The 20,124-nt window shown below is 52.5% G+C and overlaps 2 protein-coding genes and 1 long non-coding RNA gene across 10 annotated transcripts in view; 2 read left to right on the forward strand and 1 right to left on the reverse strand.

Annotated features, from left to right (window-relative positions):
* Window positions 1-20,124, reverse strand: part of LOC122393190 (protein amalgam-like) — a 51,993-nt gene that overhangs the window by 30,666 nt on the left and 1,203 nt on the right. The gene's annotated exons all lie outside the window — the stretch shown is intronic.
* Window positions 2,900-5,732, forward strand: LOC122393192. Its single transcript, XR_006258655.1, has 3 exons — window positions 2,900-3,064; window positions 3,555-3,712; window positions 5,100-5,732. It is a non-coding gene; the product is annotated as an uncharacterized LOC122393192 (long non-coding RNA).
* Window positions 8,977-10,281, forward strand: LOC122393191 (verprolin-like). Of its 2 annotated transcripts, XM_043389019.1 has the most exons (3): window positions 8,977-9,498; window positions 9,914-9,969; window positions 10,087-10,281. In XM_043389019.1, the coding sequence occupies exons 1-3, from the start codon at window positions 9,015-9,017 to the stop codon at window positions 10,213-10,215; spliced, it is 669 nt and encodes a 222-aa protein (XP_043244954.1). In that variant the 5' UTR covers window positions 8,977-9,014; the 3' UTR covers window positions 10,216-10,281. The 2 variants fall into 2 exon arrangements, with proteins under 2 accessions (XP_043244954.1, XP_043244953.1); XM_043389018.1 differs by having other exon boundaries at window positions 9,914-10,281.

A 20,124-nucleotide genomic window follows, 5' to 3' on the forward strand; every position in this document is an offset into this window, starting at 1 on the left:
GAAACTTTGTCACAATAAGCTTCAATCAATTCCCTACAGGTACCCAAAATTTGGCGCGCCTGCGGCGCGCCGTTTTTGTGCTATGGCCCGGCGAAAAAAGTGGGGGCGTTTAACGCCCCCCCCCAGCAACTCGCGGGTTAAGATAATAAATTTGGAAAGATCCTGAGTTTCTGTCTGCAGTTGTCATACGTTATGATGCTCTGTCAGCATTAGCAGTCCAAACAAACAAATAATGCAATTTGAAGCTAAGCAAAGAAAATGTATACCAACTCCATAGTACCGTTTGTTATCGTCATTTTTATCATGTCACTGTCCCGACGTCGAGCTGTGCATGACGCCCATTTTATTAGCGTCTCACAGACATCTCGTTACCAGAGTATGTATGTATGTATGTATGTATTTACCGAATAAGGTCGCTCCACTGGTGCAGGGCTATTCTGCGACCTTCGTCATATACAATGCAATATGAGCACACAATGAACACTTCATAAAAGAGTCGACCGCATCAAGACCGGCGAGTTTTAGACAATACTTTACAGCAAAACTATCTTCAGATTTCATGCAACGGTTTAGAATTGGCTTGTTTCGTAATTCATGGCCAACATATTATGTACATATGATTCACAGATAACCTAACTGTAACTATAACATAAATAAATGCATCGACAGTCACTTAAAAGCACAGAAAGCACGGAACTGGTATGAATCAAGAATGCGTATCATTTACGTAGAGCGCAATGGTATGCCGAATTCGCAAAACAATTTTCAAAACAAAACCCTGGTACAATACCATTTAATGCCTTCGAGACACTCACTCATCACGGGTACGGTAAAGTCTGAGCGTCACCTCCATAGACGCATTCGCCGCCATTGACCCGTGGTTCATATTTACCCATAGCGCTGCTTCTATTCTCCTCTGGCACCACGTCTTTTGAAACTGACGGCGGCGTCTTTTCACACTGACAGACAGCGTATCGGGACCGCCGCGACCGACCCGACGGACGGTACGGGGGTGACCGATCACCTCGAGAGGAATGCGCCGCTACCGGGGACACACCCGGGCCACGGCGGCGACCTGTCATTCGCTGGGGGTCTCTGGGGAGAGTAAGTGGTTTGGTGGGGTGTCAGGAGGCTGAGGTGTTAAGTTTTTGTCTACCAGTCTCAGCTGCGAGTAGATGTGCGTCAGCATTGACGTGGTTCGCTGGCCGCCCGCCACTCACTGAGGGCAGTCACCGTGCCCGCTCCGATATCAGGTTTCCGTGAGGCGCATACCGCGCACCCTGAGGTCACAACTAGGTCAGTCCGATCGGCCACCGAGTGCCGGGGGGAGGGGGGAGGGGTGGCCGCTCGCCAGGAAGTCGTGTTCCATTGGCACCTCGTCATCGCACCTGGCCGTCTGTTAGTAATCAAAGCAACAACGACGACGAGACAGACGCGTAAATACGGACCGGCCGGAACGTAAACAATGAATGGAGCCGGCAGCCGCGCGGCTGTGCAATGCTCGTGTGAGCGCTGGCGTACGGACGGAAATACAGACGGGCGGAAGAGGTGCAGTTGGTGGTCTGTGGGCGTGCTAAGAGACACACGTGCGAGGAGGCCAAGCCAAACCTCGGTCAGTCACCTGCCGCCCGCGGCCCGAACAGCAACGCCGATGGTCTCTCCAGTCTGCAGCGACCACCCACGGTCCTTCAGAGATCGTCAGTGGGCCAGCAGACCAGCCTTCGCACGTCATCTGGCAGCTCTGGAGTGCTGCCAACCCCGCCACTTTGCGGCACTGACGTAGCGAGGCGATAGCGATATCCACGGGCAAATTGGTGATGCGGCTTGTCACTAACGCAAGCAAATCACGTCCGTCTCACTAAATTTCGAGTCAAAGTTTCGAGTTTCAGCAGGCCTGTTTAAAATTTGTACGTGTATTCACTGTAGCACCGACTGTCCATCAAGTTCTCTCCAAAACACAGGTCGTCGGATTAAATTATCCACCTCCATGGAACAGTCCAGACAGGCTGCATGTTGACGTTGAGTCGAACAGGCTGTCAGGCCGACAGGGTGTCTGTTGCTGTTCCTGAGTAGACTGGGCGAGTGATGCACCACAGCCAGACCCTGCATCGCTGTCAGCCCAGACGCGCTTCTGGCAGAGGCAGAGAATCTGTGTGTTTCCAGTGCCGAGGGATGGCTGTCTTACAAGTGGGTCGGACGTGTTATGACGTCATTGTCTGTGAAGGGTATCAATTGGATGACCTTGCACCTTTGGTTGAAACAGGTGAAAAAGCCCCCAACCTATGACAGGTTGGGTCAAATCTAAAGTCAAAAGCGTAACGTTCAAACTTACTTAACAATGGGATCGTTTTTATAGCTCCACTATATACCTAGTCATTGGACTAAGGGGCATCCCTCAATTATATAACCCAGATAAATAATGACGTATTTAAGGTTAAAGGTATTATCAGGGTTTTTTCCGAAATTTCGGAGTTACTCAGTGAAACGTGTAGATGAAGGTGGCTGAGGCCCCGATCCGAAGTCATTCGTCTCAAAATTGCCTAATTTCCAAATGGTGGACCTCCAAAGTTGATCCGTCTGCCAGCCAGTACCTGGAGGAGGCAGTACCAAGTACTCGGATACATTTCCCTATAAGTCCATAGGCTTAACACTAGCTAGAGACTTCTAGAGATATTTTGTATGCCAGATAAGGCCGTCGCATACCAGATAAGGCCGCAATGGCCGTTCAACGTTACGTGGGGAAATTGGAGAAATCTAAAGACTTTTTTCTCTCTGACGTCTCCACTCCGCAACTGGCAAGCGTTGTTAGCATTGGCTCGTGTCGTCGTAAATAAGATTTGTTTGACGGATATTCCGTTAGTTTAGTTATTCCGTTAGTTCTCTATATACCGTGCGTTAGTTGAGTGTGTTGTTGTAATTTCTGAGGCTGTATGAGTTGGACGGAATGGCGCCATCCCGCCAAGTGCGAAATCGGCGGTGTAGTTTGAAGGGTTGTGGAAAAACAAAGGCTGATTGTCATTTGTCCCGATCTCAACTTCTTCCATGTTCCGAAAAACCGTGTCAAGTAAGTCCAATTTGAAATGCTGGAGATTGCGGGGCAGGCACTTAGTGAAAAACAGTTGCATATTTTACGAAATTGTATTAATGTATGTTTTTATGTCAAACATGCACAAATGTAATGATCAAATGTTTGAAGTGTTTGAAGTGTTTGAACACACAAATGTTTGAAGTGTTACTCATACATCAAACAGTAAGGCGTACGAGTAAATTGTGTGGATGAAGTCTGAGTGGTCCGAGGAAAAAAAACAAGCGAACTTGACCTAAGTCCTAATATTACCTATTACCTAATAACATACTAAAATACAGCCTCCCACGAACCTACAACCTACATGCTTCAGCTTACAACCTACAACCTACAACTCGGAGTTCATCTACACATATAACTTAAGTACTCAATGTACTATCTGTGGTTACTTGTTATCTGTTACTTGTACTGGAATGGCAAGCCTTGCAATTTTCCCAGACCTTTGATCACAAAGTCATGCTGTTTTTAGGAGACTTGGTTGGGTGGCTGTCCTAGAAGATGGCTTGGCGGACAAGCAGGTTGACGAAGCACTTGTGTGTAGCTGCCACTTCAACCCTCAAGATCTTCTGCTTGGAGAAAGGGCTAGAACGTCACCACATGCCGTACCGTCAATAGCAGTCGTGGAAGGTGGGTTTGGCATTTCCTTTGTAATTGAACTGGTTTTTAGCACAACTTGTAAAAGTGGCACGAACATTGTTACATTGAACACTTGATGTGATGTAGAACCTGATAGCTGATGTTGAGTCTTGCAAATTGTATGAACAGCAGCTGGTGCATTGAGCCTGACAAGTGACGTTGGCACCCTAGTAGTCTCGTGTTTGAGTGTGGTCACCTAAAAAACTTGTGTGTAACCAACCATAAAGTTTTTAAATATAATTTTGGGATAATATTGATGTGGTGTGTTTTGGTCATATGGCTTGGATGGTGACTACCACTAATTAAGGAATGCTTCTTCACGACAATCTCCAGTCTCCTGAAGCACCATCATCTATATTTTCTTCCCAGGGATTCATCCCTGAATCACAATCATTACCTAGGCCAGATAACTTTGCTGGGCCACATGGTCAAAACAGTTGCAGCTACAGGGTAGGTATACCAGCTGTACATGTATTTGACAGACTAAACATTCTTTCTGTACATCTGGACAGGTAAACTTGATAGGCGGCCGGCGCGCGCCCATCGGCACCGGCGGCCGGCGCGCGACCATCCCATCGGCACCGGCGGCGGGCGCGCGCCCATCGGCACCGGCGGCCGGTGCGCGCCCATCCCATCGGCACCGGCGGCCGGCGCGCGACCATCCCATCGGCACCGGCGGCGAGCGCGCGCCCATCCCATCGGCACCGGCGGCCAGCGCGCGCCCATCGGGCACCGTCGGCGGGCGCGCGTCCATCGGCACCGGCGGCCAGCGCGCCCATCCCATCAGCACCGGCGGCGGGCGCGCGCCCATCGGCACCGGCGGCCGGCGCGCGACCATCCCATCGGCACCGGCGGCGAGCGCGCGCCCATCCCATCGGCACCGGCGGCGGGCGCGCGCACATCGGGCACCGTCGGCGGGCGCGCGTCCATCGGCACCGGCGGCCAGCGCGCCCATCCCATCAGCACCGGCGGCGGGCGCGCGCCCATCGGCACCGGCGGCCGGTGCGCGCCCATCCCATCGGCACCGGCGCCGGCGCGCGCCCATCGGCACCGGCGGCAGGCGCGCGACCATCCCATCGGCACCGGCGGCGAGCGTGCGCCCATCCCATCGGCACCGGCGGCGGGCGCGCGCCCATCGGCACCGGCGGTCGGTGCGTGCCCATCCCATCGGCACCGGCGGCGGGCGCGCGCACATCGGCACCGGCGGCCAGCGCGTGCCCATCGGGCACCGGCGGCGGGCGCGCGTCCATCGGCAGCGGCGGCCGGCGCGCGCCCATCGCCGGCGCGCACGCGCGCGCCCATTGCAGAGAGAGGTGATGTGATTGACCCTGTTGGCCCCCCCTCCCCCGCCCTCTGACCCGCCCGCGCGCCCCGACAGGTCGTCGTGTAGCGCGGCGCTCCGCCAGCTGCTGTGCTGGGGTTGGCGGCGCTCAGCAGCTACCAGCTGATGCAGCGCGCCGTGCTCGCTCGCCGCGGCGCAGTGTTTATAGCGCGTGCGCCGGGCGCTGACGGCAGTCGTCTGGCAGCGACAGCTCTGCCGGTGACGGCACACGCTGCTGCTGCAGAAACTGGACAAGGGCCTGCTTGGGCTCCTGGTCCTGGATCGGTACGCCGGCTCAGTCACCTGATGACAGCGGCGCACAGCGTGACCTACCCGCCCTACAGCCGGCCCAGCAGGGTGAGTAGTGAACTGAGTACTGAGTAGCGCTCAGAGTTAGCTTGAAGTTGTTTAACATGATGCACTGTTCTTCATGAGTCGTCCCCATCGCTGCTTGTGACTTGCAAGTTCCTTCTTTTTCGGCAGTGCGTCCCAGCAGCGATTTTCACCTCTGAGAAGTATAGTTGCCGTACTAGTGAAAAAGTGTATATCTTTGAAATAAACATTCCGTTTCATCTGCCCACTACCACTAACGCCCCTCTGCCCTCTCCTGCAGCGGACGGGGAGACCCACCTGACCGCTCCTTCCCCCTGTTCTGCTGCAGGCGGGGAGGCCCGCCCTGACCTTCTTTTCTACCCTCTGCCCTCTCCCGCAGCGGACGGAGAGGCCCGCCCGGGCCCAGTGCCGCACGGAGAGGCGGTGGCGCTGGAGGCCAACACCCCGGCTCGCGACCTGTAGCTGACGGTGCTGGAGCCGCGAGTCACCGTGTTGGCTGGCCATGGAGACTTGGAAAAGGTGGGTCTCCGCGCAGCGGAGGAAGGGGCGGCGGCTGACAGTGGTGGCCGCCAACGGGGAGCTGGGCGGCGTGGGTCCATGCATAGCGGGGATGTTCGAAAGGACAGCATCAGCTGCATTGTTTGAAGAGCTGCTGCAGTTGGGCGTTGAGATATGATCGCAGACTTGCAAGGAGATGGGCTCCTGAGATGCGTGCTTTTTTTTTTGCTCCGATGATCCGGCTGATCGCTGTTCTATGAGGTCGTATTACCCGCCCGCGGTCACCAGGCCGGGGAGGTATATACGTCTACAGCAGCTGTGTTATTTGTCTGTCCCGGTTGTATCACCCAGTCTTCCCCCGTCCTCAGGCCGGTGAGGTGCGTCTCCAGCTGCGCTGTCAGACGATCCAGTGGAACGAGCAGCAGCCCATGTACCCGTCCCGGCTGTGCCGGTGTGTCTCCCAGCTTGAGCGGCGCCGGCCGACCGCTGCGCTGCTCTACAACTGCCACGTCCACACACGATGCACGGTCAGTCATTATACCGAGTAATGCTAATTATAACCGCGGGTGTTTTGTTAGAATGGCCCTGAGAGTGTGCCTTTGTTGTGTGATTATTGTTGAGTGCGTTTTCTAGTTGTGAAGTACACTGTGGTAGGCTCGACATTACTACTCATTAGAAGTGGCGGGAACACTGCCCCAATGCCCTATTGTCGATTGGAAATGAATAACTACAGCCGCGGCTCCTGACTGTATCCCTTTTCCCCGTGCGCCCTATCGCAGGTGACGGCTGACCAGGCGGTGCTGGTCTCGACCGCGGCCGACGGCCAGCCCGCCCAGGAGCACCAGGTCGCCTCGCTCTCCTCAGCCTCGGTCTACTGGAAGGCGCTGCTGGCGCTGGCCCTGTGGGCCGGCTCCCAGCACCCGCTCACAGAGCAGGTGTGCCACGCCGACTGGCTGCACTGCGCCGACGACCGGGGGACCGCCGGCGCTGAGCCGGCCGGCTCGCAGCTGGACCTGCCACTAGAGACGGACCTGTGCGACCTGGACGTGCGGCTGTGTCAGACCGGCTGGTGCTGGGCCGGCGCCGCCCGGTGCGCTGTCAGCTGGACGGCCGGCCCGTGCTGGCCGCGCCCCAGGCGGCCGACGCGCCGGCTCCCGGCGGCGGCGGCGAGCGGGCGGTACGGGCGCTGCTGCAGCTGCCGACAGCTGCCGCCGCCGCGGACAGCTGCCCGCTGCTGGTGGTCGTCTCCGAGCCGGCCCTGCTCTGCTGGCAGCCGGCACTGCTGCTCTGGCTGTCCCTGGCCACTCAGCTGGCCAGCAGCTGAGTGGCCCGGCGCCGCCGCACACTGGTCGGAAACGCTCCAGCGAGAGGCCAGCGGCCTTTCCGCAAAAGTTTTTTGCTTGTTATTCCACAACTAGTGAAGCAAACTTCATAAAACTTTGCATACATTCTCTGTCATATGTAAGCCATCATTTGGATGTCAAGCACTAAATATATGACGTGAATCTGTTAAGTTATGACGTCATAATTGAGCATAATACAGGATCTAGCACCACTTTAAGTCAACAAGGGAAATTGGGAGCTGCTATTCGGGGACCGGGAATGGTTTCATGCACTCCTTGCAAGGTCCAGTGCTTCACTTTAGCATTGTTGACTTTGCGTGACGTCATTTATGACGTCACTAAGGCCATATAAGTTTTTCGTCAATAACTCCTGATCAGATGGAGCTAGAGAGTCGGGAAAGCCACCATTGGACTCAGGAAGACCTGCCGAATCGAATGATATGCGATATGACCTCCTTCAACCATTTTCGTGACCTGAGGGGCTCCGACCTGACCTTGACCCGAGGTTAACACCTTAAGTTGACTTCACCCGAACACCAAGTATAGCATTCAACGCGCCTGAGCTAGACAAACACGATGATGTCAAAATCGCGGCAGTGCGACTATTTTTTGGCAAAGTAATTAACCTAAATCCGAGCCCGTGCCTTGTGGCACTTACCTGACCTAAGAGGTCACTGGCTGACCTAAGACCTTAAAATCGGGTAGTACCTAATTGTTGCGTCTTATAACGGCACACGAGCTTGTTTTTTCCGCGAGGCTCTAGCTCAATTAGAGGCGAAACGGCGAGGGAGTTGTACCAACCCTCCCCGGTCAATATAGAAAACCAATCGTTCCGGCCAGGGTTAAATACCGGAATTGTGATCTAATGTAAAAAGACGGCCCAAGGTAACCCGACGTCAGTGACAGGTGTCCTATATTTGCAGCGTCTTATATTCACGAAGGTTTCAATTTCCACTTTCTTCAGCCGAGTGATGGTTGTCAATAGCAAGGCTCTCTAAATGCAAGCCGTAATCGCCACGCAATATGTGGAAGGCTTTTGATGTCAATACATACATAAATGCATACATAAAACGCGCTTTTCACAAAATTCATAAACTCAAGCGCATCTGTTTTTAATGACCAGTCAACTACGCATGGATGCGTGCAGGCCACACAGGTCAGCGTAAGCCGGGCGCGGCGGCCGTGCCGAAACTGGGGCGGGGCGGGCGGTAGTTGGGTAGGAAGAGCGGCTCCTGCAAATTTTGCGCAAATATGCGCAGTTAGCTTTTATGTTGCCCTGGTGTAAATTTAAATCCTGCTTCATCTCACAAAAAATCAGAGTGGAACTAGATGGGACTACCTGTTGTTTCCTTACCTAAACTTTGCAGTTATATTCCAGAATCACTGTAGGAGAACCTTCATAAAAAAGCTACAGTACATCTTAGTTAGGGAAAAAGTATACCAAAAATTTTGCACTGACAAGTCGGCAACTTCATAACGAACATTTTGATGCATAATATGTGGGATTTCAATTTGGTGTCTATCAGCAATAAGACGCTGAATATCCGGCTCAAGAAACCCCTTGCTCCGCGTCAGTTTCCGAGTTCTGGGATACCCCATCTTCGGGGGCTGATTACAGTTATTTTTGGTCACCCGGGTTAGTTTTTTTGGCCTAAGTATAATAATTTGATCAATTTCAAATCGATCTATATAAAAAATAATCCGAAACTCCGGAATCGCCCGTGGCCTCTCGTGAGGGCGTTTCCGACCAGTGTGCGCCGCCACTACCCCAGCCGCCCGAGCCGCCGCCGCCGCCGCCATGGATGTGCCCCGGCCGCAAGGACACTCGGGTACCTCGCGATCGGCACGGAGCCACACCACGGAGAGGAACCTACCCGCAGTGTCACCCAACACCTCCGCTGCGGCGGCCGTCTCCCCCACTCCGCCGGCGCCGCCCGCCGCTCCGACTTTGGCCTGGCTGCCGGCCCTGGAGCGTCTGGAGGTGCGCCTTCAGATCAGCGCGGTCACCGTCACCGTTCCGGCCGGTCCAGAGAGCGGCGGCGGGGCGGCCGGGGACGCGGAGCGGACGGCGGACCCGCTCCCCCCCGCGGCCGGCCACCACCCGGCGCCGGTACCGGGCCGGGTCCGCAGCAGCAGCGACTCGGGCCACCGGTACTGCCTGCACGGACAGCTGGTCTCTGTGCTGCCGTCAGTCCGACTGGACAGCGCTGCACTCAAATCGGCCGCCCTGCCGACAGTGCCGGAGGTGCCCGTCCGACTCACCAGACCTTCAGCGGCCGCAGGTCAGTCGCGGCCGCCGCACGGCCAGCTCATACCGGCCACTGAGGAGGGCTTTTCCATAAAACTCTCAGTGCTAGTGATTTTGGCATTGGCATGGGGGCGGGTATTGGTACTCACTACTCACCCTGCTGGGGCCGGCTGTAGGGCGGGTAGGTCACGCTGTGCGCCGCCGTCAACAGGTGACTGAGCCGGTGTACCGATCCAGGACCTCAATTATGATTATAAGTAAAACGGGATGTAGGGATGAAGTCAGCTTATGCTCAAGACTGACGTCATGACAATCGACACGTGAATATAACGGGCATGTTTGCTCCTTGCTGTCGTGCGGGCGTTCGAATCTCTCCCAGTTTGTTGGCCCGTGTCTCTCTCCCGTCCCCCGGGTCTCTCCGCCGGCTGACTCCGCTCTGTCTGTTCCAGCCGGCTCCCAGCTGCGCTCGCCGAGCCAGACGCAGCAGGTGATGTCGCCGTCGGTCGTGGTGCGCGACTGTGCGTCCATCCCGTGTCCAACGCCCCCCCCCCCCCCCACACCGCGCGCTGCTGCCGGGCCCGCCGTCGTAGTTTTATGGCCTTGCGCCGTCAGTCGCCAGCTGGTGGTGGCGACCCGTGATCGCTCGCGTACGTTCGCCGGCGCGCCCATTGCAGAGAAGGGGTTCGCGCATGCCCATTGTAGAGGGGCGCGCCCCTTGCGGAGGCGGTACGCGCTACGCTGTAGACAGTAATGCTTGTTGGGTAGCCCCTTTGCACATTGTTTGTTCATGGATGTAAATACAAGTTACATGACTGATGAGTGTAATGTTTACATTTTTGAACTAAGAAATGCCACAGGGCAGGTTACCTTGGTGAGTTTCTGATATCAACATACTGAACATAAGAGCAGAATAATTATCCATAGAGCGTTAAGGATTTTAGCCACCGAATTCACCAGTCAGTAATTGCACATGGTGGCACCATGAGCATGAGTACCTCGCCTTGTCCGATCCTTTTCACAACTAGCAAGTAGAATGTGGGAAAAGGCAGGGAACTTCAAAGCATGCGCATATGTAGATAGCTGATGATTCTCTCTGTTCAAGCACGATCTGGCACTCTGCAGTCTGTTCTGTTCCACATGAGTTGCCGGGACAGCATCACACATGAATTTTGGCATGCTTCAAACAGAAATGCCTTAATTTTCCTTAAAATATATTCATTTTTCACACAAAGACAACAAAAATGTACATGCAGGTGGGTACTGTGGCAAGAAATTACATACAAATGTATTTTGCCATGTAGGTACCCTCCTTTCACATCACAATCATCAATCATAATTAAGAGCACCAAGACGTTCTTTGCGACTTGCGAGCCCAGCCGTGTCAGACCAGCTGATGCAGGGGCTCTGTCACAGGGGGCACAAGGCCCAGTGGTTATGTCACAGCACAATGTTGTACAACCTGCTATTCAAGAACACTTAAATCTTGAAAAACCTGTAGCTCTCTTGTCACCTCACTTTTCGCACTCTTGACAAATCACTAATCAGTCAGATCAAGACTGAAAATTGAAGAGGATAAGCTCTTTTGTGGGATGTACTTGCAGTTTCAATTCAATGACATAAATTACTCGAAATTACCATTTAAATTGTACTGTACCATGACGAATCTACCATTGAAAGAAAATTGTATCATGACCCTGCTATAAAAAACTGAAACAAGCTCCAATTGCATATGATAAATTTGGCGATGTTTATAAATCTTGCTGCCTTAGACAAGCAAATCTTCAATTTGTTTCAATTTCAGTCGAGTTCTTCACCAAAAATCCATCGTATATCGACAACCAATGCCTATCACCGAAATCTTGTAGAAATCCTCAATCCCGCAAAATTTCGCAAGGCCGCTCTTTGTTTACATTATAGTGATGGGCCAATCTGACCGCTCAAGTACTTGTTTTGCGGGAGTAAGTACATTTTTGTCGTTTTTCAAACGGCTATAACTTGCAAAGTATAGCATCAATAGGCATTTTATGTATATCGTTGAAATCGGCAGAGTCTGGAGACTTAACTGGTAGGCAATACATTCCGATTCCTTTCAATTTTTAAACCCTGATAATCCCTTTAAGGAAAATGTCACTGTACTTTCCTTCCGCACCGCTCGCAGTGCAAATCAAAATGAAGTTACAACTTTGACCAAAAGTATGCCACTCCGGGACACTACCACTATTTTACTCAGTTAAGCGTGAATTGGTCGCCACAAGTGGAAAAGAACGCACTGAAGTGACAAGGAACATTTCATTTGAAGGGGCGCGCGACAACTTTCCTGGGTCAGCGGCAGCGGCTATTGTCTGCGGAAACATGCAGCTTCTGTTTCCTTCTATTGATAAAAAGGACCCCGCATTTTTAGTTGCAGGTACGCGGCTTACATGATACCTACGTCTATGAAGTGCCGAAGGCTTCGAAACAATTGTAAAGACGAAGGAACGCACAAGGCAGCTACTCAAAGTCCAGAGCTGTAACAATACCTCTAACTTCATCCCACACCTCCATAGTCAGCGCGGACCACCCACGTTATTATAAGTGCAGTGGCCGATGGTCTCAGAACAATGCCTACTCCTCACCAGTCTCGCACCTCTCTGACAATGAATCAAACCGGCACCCCCACCGGGCTGCACCGTCCCGCGCGCACTCATCAGACCCTGCACACATTGAGCCAAGCCCCCTCGCACGGTACGCACACTGCAATGAGCGCCTGCGCTCAGTGCAGAGGGACACTGTCTGAGAAGCCTGCTCCCCCACGGCACGGCTCAATGGTAGGAAACGGGCCACGGGGGAGGGTGTTTCGCAACACGACCTCCTGCATGTCATTGTATGAGCGATCTACGAGAGACGGACGAACGTTTACGTGTGTAAGGATGAGCTCACATTTGAGTTAGTGGGGGATGGATAGGGAAGCGGTACATCAGTATGAGGATGTATGAATGGATGATGTATGGCTGGGACAGAGGAACATCAGTGTGACAATGGAAGGACGGTGAAAGGGTCACATCATTGAGGTATTATCCGGGCAGCATACGAAGAGGGGGAGGGAGAGAGAGAGAGAGAGAGAGAGAGAGAGAGAGAGAGAGAGAGAGAGAGAGAGAGAGAGAGAGAGAGAGAGAGAGAGAGAGAGAGAGAGAGAGAGAGAGAGAGAGAGAGAGAGAGAGGGCTATGACGACGACGACGGAGACTGAGAGAAACTGAGAGGGACGTCGACGATTGCAGACGCAGAACCTGCAGCGACCGGACGGTTAGGTACCGTTACTGCAGACCGAACTGGTGAACAGTCGCCGTGCTGCCCCCATCAGTCAGAGCGGCCCCGTTCCCAGTCGTCAGTCGTTCCCGAGCCGGTCCCGAAGAGCCAGTCACGAGACTGATCACGTGACCGGCCCGGGGCGCGGCGGCTGCGCCCAGGGACAGGCGCGAAATTACGGTTATTTATTGTCTGGCGCACACTATGAGTTTGGAACGATTTGGTGCACGTCCAATCGTGCCGCAGCCAGTTGTGCATCGGTGCAATGCTGCTTCCACAAATTTGAGTTGAGCTCGTTAAAGACATTTTTCGGCGTTTTACACAAGATTTTAAATGGCTCGATATGGCTGGATTCTCTATAAATGGCAAAACATGACTTCGGTGCCAATACAATAAACCGTTCTTAGCCGATATTTTTCATCGTTTATTGAAGACTTAAACTGCTATAATTTTTATAAGACGCCAGGCAAAATACACTCCCCGTATATTTGTTTGATGCAAAAAGGAAAGAAAAACATCGCACCCAATCCCTGTCAGTAACTATCTGTAAACATGCCACATCGTACATTTCCCTATCCCTATTTGGAGCGTCGGACTCGGTTCGAGGGTTTTTAACACCCGTTCACCAATGATAGCATGCCGCTCACCAATAGTAACAACTATCACCACCAACACGTTGGTCACCACACTCTCTCTGGCTGCCGCCTGTCCGCCGGCCGTGCTGCTCGGTATAGGCCCCAGGGGACGTGTCAGTTGGTGCCAGTGCTCGGCTCGGTGCCTCTAACCGCGCTGACATGTAGGTATCCTAGTACCAGATGACGGTATAAATATTTGTCGGCGTCCTTTGAGGGACCTCAAAAGGGCGTGGGCTGAACACTTTCTCAAACCCAAATATACGTAATCTAGGGGACACAGAGGGTGTGATGCGTTTGATTACTGATCCACTGTAGATATGATCCCACTGAGTAAGCAGCTACGGTTCGAAAAAAATATCGCCTTTTCGAGAAAATCCAGATGCATATTCGAGTCAAATGAGATGCTTGCTTGCCATTGCTATGCAGAATGGCATTGACACTGTCCAGGCCATATACAATATACATAGCTTGTTGCTTGCATTTATTAGGTTCATGAGATGTTTGGTGCTGGTATGGGGTGCCTCATGTTTCTTTACGGAGGAGGCCTCATTTAGGGGCCACCCCCAGAGTCCGAGTACTCAGATCACGTGACCTGCAGATCTAAACCAGCGACTCCCCGGAATGTGCAAAACTGGTACACAGAGTGGCGCCTGGTTACCTCGCTTCAGGGCGTAAATATGTGCTGTCCGGAAGGCACAAAATGTCCCTGAGCGACGGAACGACCTGTGAAAGACCGCTCCCTTAGTGTCAACTACGGGACATCTAGCGCACTTCCAGCACTTCCAGTGATACATTTGGACCGACTTTTACCAAACAAGAATTACATTTGACAGGCACTGGCTAATGGCCGCCCCACACCGGACCTCGCATGCGGGTTGCGAGTTTGCGGGTTTTGAGTTTACGGGCATAATACTCATTCATAGAGTGATTAGACCGTTCCCTCATGGTAACTTCATGAATGCAGTGAAGCCGGTACACCTTCAGAAAATTACATATAGTCGCAATACCAGCGCAACGAACCAAAGTTCGACTCCAACGAAAAACCCGCAACCCTCGCAGAACTCGCAGACCTCGCAGCGAGGAAAATCGAAAGCTGACTCAAAATCAACTTTTGTAATGCGATGCAAGGTGGCTCGCAAGCTAAAAACATGCAGATTCGCTTGTTCGATGATAGTGTGGGTCACTCAGCATATATTGTACTATTTAATTTTGAAGAAACCCGAAAACCCAAAAACTCGCAACCTGCATGCGAGGTCCGGTGTGGGGCGGCCTTAAAGCGAAAAGGTTACAGATAAGGCCGACAAGCATCATATGCATTTACGTCCAGCGCATTTTGAAGTCCTATGAATCGGAAACTTGACGCAAATAAACCTATAAGTACACATTTTTCGGCACCGATATCGTTCCTTATCGATGCTGCCAAATCTTATGTGGTTAGATGGGCATCATGATGTGCTACTGAGTGAGCCTGGGCTTCGTCTATACAGATGCTAGAAAAGTTTACAAATCCCTCTGTATCGGGGACTGCGAGGCGATGCAGCCGATGATCATACCCGAGTGACACATGAAGTGCCGCTAATATCACAGCGCAAGGTGTGGCCACTGCCACACACAGTCATCGACCACCAGTAGGTACACTTTCAGCGGAAAGCCGAGCCACTGGACGTCACTGCCGACCAAAAATGGCGTACTTTCACTGCCGACCACAGAGGGTAAGATCGCCTGAAGGGCGCACACAACAGGGAGCGGCCTGCAGTGGTAAAAACGCGGCCGGTCGACGACAGTGTCCTCGGTAGCACTTTCCTTCCTCGTCGGCTCGGCGAGGTGGTAGAGCGGTAGAGGGGGAGAGGGAGAGAGGGGTAGAGGGGGTGGTGAGATGCTCACCCGGTCACATCGTTAGTCATCGCGGGTCTTCACCGAGGGACAGGAGGTGACGTGACGGGTCACGGTGGAATCACGGAATCGTCACGGAAAGGTCACGGAACGTCACGGAATGTTCACGGCACGGACATCACGTCACCGGTGAATGTCGGTCACCGTCTGGCCTTGGCTGGAGGGAACCGCGGCTGCCGATGAGTGGCGAGGCGAGGCTTTAATCGGGCCGAAGACAGTCACCTGCGACATGCTGGAATGCCGAGCGATAGTCCAAGTGATATCCCCTCTGTAATCTAGGGAACATTCCGCTTGTTGGCACATTTGGCGTGATTTGTCGGATAGTTTTACCAGGACAGGTAATTCTGTTGGTTTGAGAAAAAGGCAAGCCACTGGGTTTCCTACCGGGTGCCAAAGTAATGAAGAAGTGGAAAACTCCAGAACCGCTATGGCTTGCGGACAACGGTTGCAGGAAGGATGGCTGGAACATAAATTGAGGAAGCCGCAGTGCCAGATTTCATTCATGACATTTTGAAGTCTTCTACCAATTAAGGAACGAATTACAATTCCTTTTTAGACACAGCAGGCCGTAGGAAACGAACCCTTCCGGGTGGGGCGTTGAACAGATGACTTCTCAGATAACAGTTGCGCATAACTTACTTACTACATAGGTACACGTACAACATTTATTCTCGACAGTCCACGTAGGAACATAGTTATTTCAACATACCACTGAAACACATTTATCTCAGCTCAATTTAAACAGAAGAAAATGACCTGCGTGAATTAATTCAACGACAAGCGCTGCAAATGCATACGACAAATTAATTCAAGGACAATCGACCGCTGTTCGAATTCATCCACTGAAACAGAAATCGCGACAAGGAGGGAAAGCGTGCAAGAACGACCGACATCGAAGCAAGATTGATGGATTTAATCACGGGAGACGGGAGGTCTGCAAAGTCACTGATTCTCAATTCGCCAGGCCACAGGGACATGGTGAACCGTTCAAGGAAAAGGTGTGCAGACGGTGAAAGGGAGCGAACTTCACGTGACGAGCCGGGTGCGGTATCACGTGAGTCAAGTGGCATAGAAACCGGGCTCGTAGTGACCGAGTGGATATAGAGCGAATGACTCTTGTCAATAGTACAAAATATATGTGCTATTGTATAACGTGTCAGCATTGTCCATGATCTCAGCATATCCCAAACGCGATATTGATCGTATAGGAACATTATTAGAATACAATAGGCTCGCTGTACTAGTCAGATCGCTTGAGAGTAACAATTCGGTTATAGGTGTGCCATTTAGGCTCTGCACTGTCTCATGTCTTCTTTCACGCAAAACATATTTTAACCTCTCCTTTACAGCTACACACACCCAGCGGTTGCACCCATCTGTCAAGTTGGTCAAGCACAACCCGCGTGAGTACCTCTTGTAACTGGAGTCATCAGAACACAGCTTTTTATCCCGCCAGACTCGGTTTTTGCTCGGTCGCGGTGCGTGACGCATACGGAGCAGTCAGCTCTCGTGAGTGGGCTCATGGGACACGGTGAGGGAACGCCCACAGCAGGAATGTGATCACAGTTTTGTTGGCGAGAATATGAGGACGACACAGAGTGGAATGGGTCGCTGACCTAATGGACCAAACGGGACTCTTTGGCATCCGACTTTAGAGCTTCAGGAGCTTGCCATGTCTGTAGAATAAGGGGGCTTCTTCGACGCTTAAGGAGGGTGCAGAACAATGTTCTAGCTTTCCTTTCATTTTCGTTTTTCCTGCAGAAAGATGCCGCGCGTTCGGTAATTTTCTCTCTTTGCTCCGCGATATGATCGAAGATAAAAAAGGACTGGAGTGCACCCACCTGGGCTCAGGTGTCCGATTTAGAGCCCCGCCTCGAGGGCAGGCGTTCAACTGACGTAGTCAAAAACCAAGCAAAAACCGCTGTCTGGCCGCGTCTCTCTCTCTCTCTCTCTCTCTCTCTCTCTCTCTCTCTCTCTCTCTCTCTCTCTCTCTCTCTCTCTCCCCTCTTTCTCACCCCGTCCTGTCCACTCTCTTCCGTCCGGGGATGTGATGTTATTAGAGCGTTTTTGCGGCCGATCGTGTTTCATTCGGTCCCTCGGTCCCGGCCATAGCACACCTACTTACTGGCACACAATGGATGGCGACAAAGGGCAAGAAACATTTAATCCGATTGCAGTAAAAGTGAAAAATGTGCCGGTCAAGAAGCCCCATGCTGCAGGTGAAGTGTTTGAAATGTTGTGTTGACTCACAAAAAGATGAGGAAAAGGCTAGCGCTTTTCTAGCCTTGACATCAACGTCCGAGTCAACAACCTGGAATGCATGACCGAACACTGTGTGGTGTGTGCAGCGTACACCCTCGAAATTAATGCAAATAATTTAGACTTGCGAGCGAATTGACTTACACCCAACACTGATTCAAATAGCATATTCCATAAGATGCCATGCACCTCATCATCGATATGAATCATCCTCACGCATGCCATCGCTTGGAAGTCAAATATTCCGTGCATTTTATAACAAACTATCCGTTTCCGACGCCTCAAAAGCAGGCCAGATCTCCGATCCAGGTAAATTATTCTGCTGGAATCGTTGTGAGGCATTGTATTCACACGCCACCCACCTGGGAAGGGGTTCATTTGTAGGGGCGTCACCACGACAGTAAGGCACGCACACCCCGACACAAGGGTTAAACGGCACCGCCGCGGAATGACCCGGGGGCCATTCCAGGGAGCCCGGGATGGGTCCGGGCGCCATCAAAGCGCCCAATGAGCGCCCAATGAGCGCTCCTTGCAGCCCGGGCGCCGGGCGCCGGGCGCCGGGCGCCGGCAGAGAGCTGAGAGTCTTCCCGGCTCTCAGCTCTGACCCTTGGCCCGGTCATGCAAATGGCGGCGATAAATTGACGGCCACCCTCGAATAGCTGAGTAATGGACCAGGTGACGACGCCCCGGGCCGTTTGCGGCGAGACGGTGCCGAGACGACTGCGGGGCAGAGAGGCAGACGGACTGCGGCAAACGGCGCCGCACTGCGGTGATTTGGGAGAGGGCGGAGTGGAGAGAAAAGGAAGAAAAGGGGCAAAAGGTAGAGGTCAGCGCACGTAAAATATAGGAGAGAGAGAGAGATGGAGAGAAAGAGAGAAAAAAACGTGGAAGAGAGAAGCAGCCGCGGGAGAAAAACGGACATAACTCGAGACACAACGAGAAATGCGAATATATAAGCAAAACTGAACATAATGTGAGGAAAAGGTGAGGTAAGGAAAGAAATCAAAGCGGTGATCCAAAATAAAATAACATCAACGCGAGTATAATCCGATGCTGGAGCATCTCGTCGTGGAAAGCCAATCTGTGACCGGCCGACCGCCACACCGCCTGGCTGAGGGCAGAGGCTGCAGCGGGCGGCAGTAGCTGCGACGACGGCGGCGGGCGGCGGCGAGCGCTGTGAGAATCCTCTGCAGATAAGCAAACAGACCGCCGCCCCCGCCCCCGCCGGCCACGGCAGGTGGCGGAAGCAGCAGCTGCACCACCGAACCCAGCCGGTCAAGGCCGGAGGGCAAAAACGAGTACACACTGCAACTTCGAATGATGAAGAACGTAGCTTTTCTGTCAGATGCCGATGATGTGCTTAAAGCTTTCAAACTATTGAAACAATTTTTTTGCAATGATTCATGGTGGTCTTTTCATATCGTTAGCTGCGTCGAAATAAGTCATACTGAGAGCTCAAAGCAGTTCATTAGGCTGCATTCCTTCCATCGGATTATCCCATTGTCTGCCAAGAGGTTTGGCTTTATCAATTAAAATTTTGTTGGACAAAGTCTTACCTCTCGTAAATCAGACAATCACCGGCTCGCTGCACTGTGTCGTAGCCATTTTTGTGACTTCACCAAAGACTAAAAAGCCAGTCACAATCGTTGTTCATGTCTAACGATAAACAAGGAAACTACCGGTAGACCGAGACGCCAAAACCTGATTTACCATGGCACGACCGCGTGAGCTGGGGGCCGGGGCTCTTATCACCGGCGTCATCTCGCCTGCCCTGCCCTAATCCAGCAATACAGACGACTGTGAGTCTCAATTCTGAGCTGAACCAATCGATCACACAGGTAGGCAATGGTGAACAGTACAAACTATGGAACAAAAAAGCCGCGTGTAATTTTTTGTAACGGATCGGCATCGCTCCCTCTGCTCAACCACTCGAAAGAGTTCAGGCTTCAGGTCAGATGAGGGTAGATGAGGATCTTCAATATGTGGACTGAAGCCAGTAGAACAGCCACCGTGCTCTACTCTCTTCCAACTCTGAAATAAACACCTCTCCCGCCGGGCCAGGGAGGGAGTATTTACCCTGGCGATAAGCTCCCTGGATGATTCTTGGCCACGGGACTTAGGAAGAGAGGCACCACGGCATGGTCTGTCAGTCTCATAGACCGCCAGGCCGGCCTGCATAGTGCACAGGTTTGCATTTTAAACGGGCTATGTTGTGTGGGCGGATACGTACAGATCACGTCTTCTTAGACCAAACATTCCTACATTACTGTATAAGCCGGGATCTGATGAGATCTGATAAGAGGCAATGCCAGCCAGCCAAACAGACAATTGCCCAGTTTCTCTGTCGGAAACTTCATAACGTGAGGGATTGCCCGTGTGTGGGCGGAACAGCTGCCCAGGCCAGTAACTCACTCCTGTAACAACCGGTAGTTGTCTGGTAGAATTGGAACGGACCGCAATGCCATGAATAACAACAGCCACATGCTGTTCATCTCCGCTGCAGGGAACGGTAGACGCAGCTCGTAGATCGATATGCCGTAACGTGGCATGGGGCATTAACAGATGGACGCATTTATCAAGGAGAGTT

Source organism: Amphibalanus amphitrite, unplaced genomic scaffold (genome assembly GCF_019059575.1).
Source record: "Amphibalanus amphitrite isolate SeventyFive unplaced genomic scaffold, NRLGWU_Aamphi_draft 000521F_arrow, whole genome shotgun sequence".
Taxonomy (NCBI): domain Eukaryota; kingdom Metazoa; phylum Arthropoda; class Thecostraca; order Balanomorpha; family Balanidae; genus Amphibalanus; species Amphibalanus amphitrite.